Raw genomic sequence first — 3,844 nt, forward strand, 5'->3', positions numbered from 1 at the left:
CAAACAAAGAAGCGCGAATTGCTCAACACAAAAGATGAAACATCGGAGCCAGAAACACAGGAAAACCATTTTCCACGAACTGGGTTTATTACACTTCGAAATGTTGATGATCATCACCACCCAAAGCCAACTGGGCTGATCGAAACACTGTTGGAAAACGCGACATCACCATCCATCGTTACAGCAAAATCACTGACTCGGAAATTGGGTGGAAAGGATCAACGTACAACTGAACCCGATATTGTGAGGGAAAATTTCATTTTGCAACCGGAGACAATAACTGTTCGTGAAAGAAGTGTCCCGATCCAGGAAAGGACATCTGGAAAGTTTTCGAATGAGATCTCAACTGAGCAAAGAAGGTATGTGTTCGTTGTGTAAATGAAACATGTAAGTTATAATAAGCAGTAAAAACATATCAGCGTTTTTTTTGTTTTTTACAGATATGAAGTTAACTCTGTCTTTCCAACTTTGACCACGCAAGATATCAAGGAACAGGAACTTATGGTAGATGAAAGCAACAAGTTGGTACAGAGTTACATCGATGATATTGAGTATCTGGAACAGGAAATAGAGAATATCACGGAGCATGTTAAGACCGTTCCTCCTTCTGACACAACCCATGAAAGCACGGATGATGTCCATCGTATCGACACAAAGTTTAATGAAATACCCATAATCGTGATTTCAGAAACGCCATTACATAACGTAAAGCCACATTTAAACGATACGTTTTCACCCGTCAAACCGTCCTTACCGTGCGAATTGCTCGCAGGCATACCGCAGATACCGGATGTAGTCATAACCCAAGACGTAACAGGACGATCGCAGGCAACCATGCAATCACTAGAGAGTATCAAAAGTTTGGACCCGAAGTCACCCGAATGCTCCCTAGATAAAACACCAGAGATAATCGAAATCATGGACAGTCCCGCTAGCATTGCGTTCGGCAAATGCATGCAAGGCAGTGGTAGCGGTTCCAGCACTCCTGTGATCCTTAACGCGATGCTGCATCAAACTCGGTTAACGAATCATGATCAACGTAAGCGTTCACTCTCCACTAGTGCAGCGGATGCCAAGAAGCGTAATGTTACGTTCCACAGCCCAGCGAATAGTACCGCCATGCTAGATGATATCGATAAACGTTTGAAACAGAAAGGCATGCCTACGGTCGGTAAAACAGGTGCCATCGAAGCTGTGATCGCAAAGCCTATACCTAGGAAGCGTTCATTGTCCGAACATAAGGAAGGACCCAAACCCAGCAAAATAAGCAAACTTCCGAATTTTAAGAACATTCATGCAAATCATTTCAATCGCATGGAATCCATAGCTGATTTCATGAAGCGCAAAGAAAAGCGTGCACAGGTCATCATGACTGCAGCAAGCCCCGGTTTAAAGTTACTATCCCAAGATTCCGCCCCATCATCCACACTTACGAAAGGTTTGTTTCTTTTACCATCTTTTATGTTGTTAGTAGCAATTATAGCGTATTATGCTGTATATCCTTTTTTTTGTTTCATCTAGCTCATCATTCTAAGACAAACACCGCACCGCAAACACCGCAAAAAGTATACATCTTCAAGTCTGGGAATCGCGGAAAGGATAAAATAGGCGAAGGTACATCCAATGGAGCATCATCGTCAGAACCGTCTGCTAACTTTTCGTCGGCCGATAGACTATTCAACCGAAACAAAGTAACGAAGACCATGATGGGCAGGGATCAAAAACAAACGAACAACCGGCAAATGCAGTACAAGACCTCTAAAATACCGACCAAGCAGAATACAAAAACAGCAAATACGAACGCGCATGGGGCCACGTCATCTGTACCAACTTCGACCGTAACTACCGTTCGCCCGGTGGATCGTCTCCGTCAAAAACAATCGCAAATGTTAAAAGGGGTGCGCTTTAACCGTCGGTTCGAGCTGCAAATGAAACATAGAGACAATCTACAACAGCATTAATATTTTATCTAATGAAACACAATTTTTAAATTGAAATATAAACATCAATAATTATTGTAACAATGTTAAGGGTTCTTCTTTTTGGCGCTACAACCGCTGAGCAATCTTGGCCTGCAGCAGAGGCAAATGTTTATCTCCTCTCTGATGCTCTTTTTTCTGTAAGTAACATTTAATTTTTACGGACGGGATTGTTAGTCCCGCGCCAACCCCCCTCTGTCACGCCGGTATCGGGAATCGAAACCATGGCCGGTTGAGTTACAACCGATCCCGGGATTCGAACACAGGCCAGCTGCGCTGACAGCGAAGAGCGTTACCGACTGCTCTATCAGCGGGGGTAAACAAATATATAATGGTAATAGAAAAACAAGATGACTCCTATGCGTACGGAAACTGCGTTTTATGGCTAAGAAAAGAAACGGTGATCGCGACCACCAGAATCGGAGTGAAAATGAAAGAAAGAGCAATTAGCTTTAGTCATGGTAGCATACGATAATATCTTTACGCATAATGGCATAAAATCATTCCAGTGTCTCACGCCTGACAATACAAGTCTTTGTTATTACACAAAGTAGCGCCAAATCTCGCTCCTTTGACGTTTGTGATAACGCGTTTAGTCTTAAGTTTGCTGCTTTGGCCATTGGCCAAATCATCAAATAGACCAGTTATGATATGGTAGTTCTCTCTGATGTCTATGAAAACATCTTGAAATATATATAAGTATTTTGTATCTTTGTTGAAAGTACGCAACGAAATGGTAAACAACAACCGGTACAAGAGGGGAAGTGAGGAAGCCCGTGGGAGAAATGAGCTTGTCTCGCTCTGCCCTACAGTTCTCATCGTTCCTTTCTCGTTGGTGTAAAGGAAATGAATACAAAAGCCAGCAACAGTCCGCCACGTAGAACGTTCTTGCCGAGGATTCCATTAACCGCATCTTGAAAGAATCGAACGCCATTTTATCATAATCCATCATCATTGCGTGTGTACAATTGCGCTAAGTCTGTACGACATCGAACATAGCAATCAGATCGAAGCAATCGATCGAGCAGGATCGAAACGCAATAGAACGCACTAGTCGAAGAAATACGACAATCGACACTTTATTGGAGCCGTACGAATCGCACTTGTAAGCATCGCACAAAAGCACAATAGTGGCTATCGAATTGTTTACTTTCAGCTGAAGCTAAAATGACACCGGCTAAGGTTAGTGCAAAAGAAGAAGCGTTGGCTGACAAAACCACGCTCACTAGGTCTGGAAGAAAGGTGAAACGTCCCATACATTTGTCGCCTTCGGAACCACAAACCGGTGTAAACAACGCTTCGAGAATTATTAATGATCCAGTCGACAAGCCTGTTGCACGTACACCGGGAAAACGATCAAGCGTGTCTTCGGAACCTACGGCCGATGCAACTAACTCGCCGCACAGTTCAAAGACTAGAAGAACTACGAAGAACTACAACTCCATCACTGCAGCAGATTCAAGAAAAACTCAACATGATGTTTCTAATTCGGAGGAGGCTGGAGTGACGAAATCAGGCCGGAAGCTAAAACTGCCATCGAAACTAATGGATTACGAAAACGAACTTCTTTCAAGCCCCCGAAAGGGGTCCATTGGTAAAAATACACGAGGCTCGCATGTGGGCCAAGTTGCTAAAACTCCAAGATCATCAAAAAAGTCGATAGAAGAAATTCCACCACAATTGAATAAGGATTCGGAGCAACGCCCCAGCAATCTTGCAAAACGTACCAAATCCGTAGGGGCAAACGATGAAATTTTCCCCGTTTCCCCTCAATATTCTGCATCCAATGAAAATGCCGAGCAGTCCAAAATTCTAAAACGCAGGGCTCGATCAGTTGCACCGCCCAAGATCAAACTCGCCGAGTC

The 3,844-nt window shown here is 43.5% G+C and overlaps 1 protein-coding gene across 1 annotated transcript; it reads left to right on the forward strand.

The window, feature by feature from the left end:
- Positions 1–440: 440 nt before the first annotated feature.
- LOC128276303 (uncharacterized) lies at positions 441–1,961 on the forward strand (the record flags this gene model as incomplete). The annotated part of the gene is made up of 3 exons (XM_053014770.1): positions 441–1,141; positions 1,193–1,438; positions 1,522–1,961. Coding segments are annotated over 3 exons (1,387 nt in total), but the record flags the coding sequence as incomplete, so codon positions are not given.
- Positions 1,962–3,844: the final 1,883 nt, after the last annotated feature.

The sequence above is a fragment of the Anopheles cruzii genome, unplaced genomic scaffold (assembly GCF_943734635.1).
Source record: "Anopheles cruzii unplaced genomic scaffold, idAnoCruzAS_RS32_06 scaffold00888_ctg1, whole genome shotgun sequence".
Taxonomy (NCBI): Eukaryota; Metazoa; Arthropoda; class Insecta; order Diptera; family Culicidae; genus Anopheles; species Anopheles cruzii.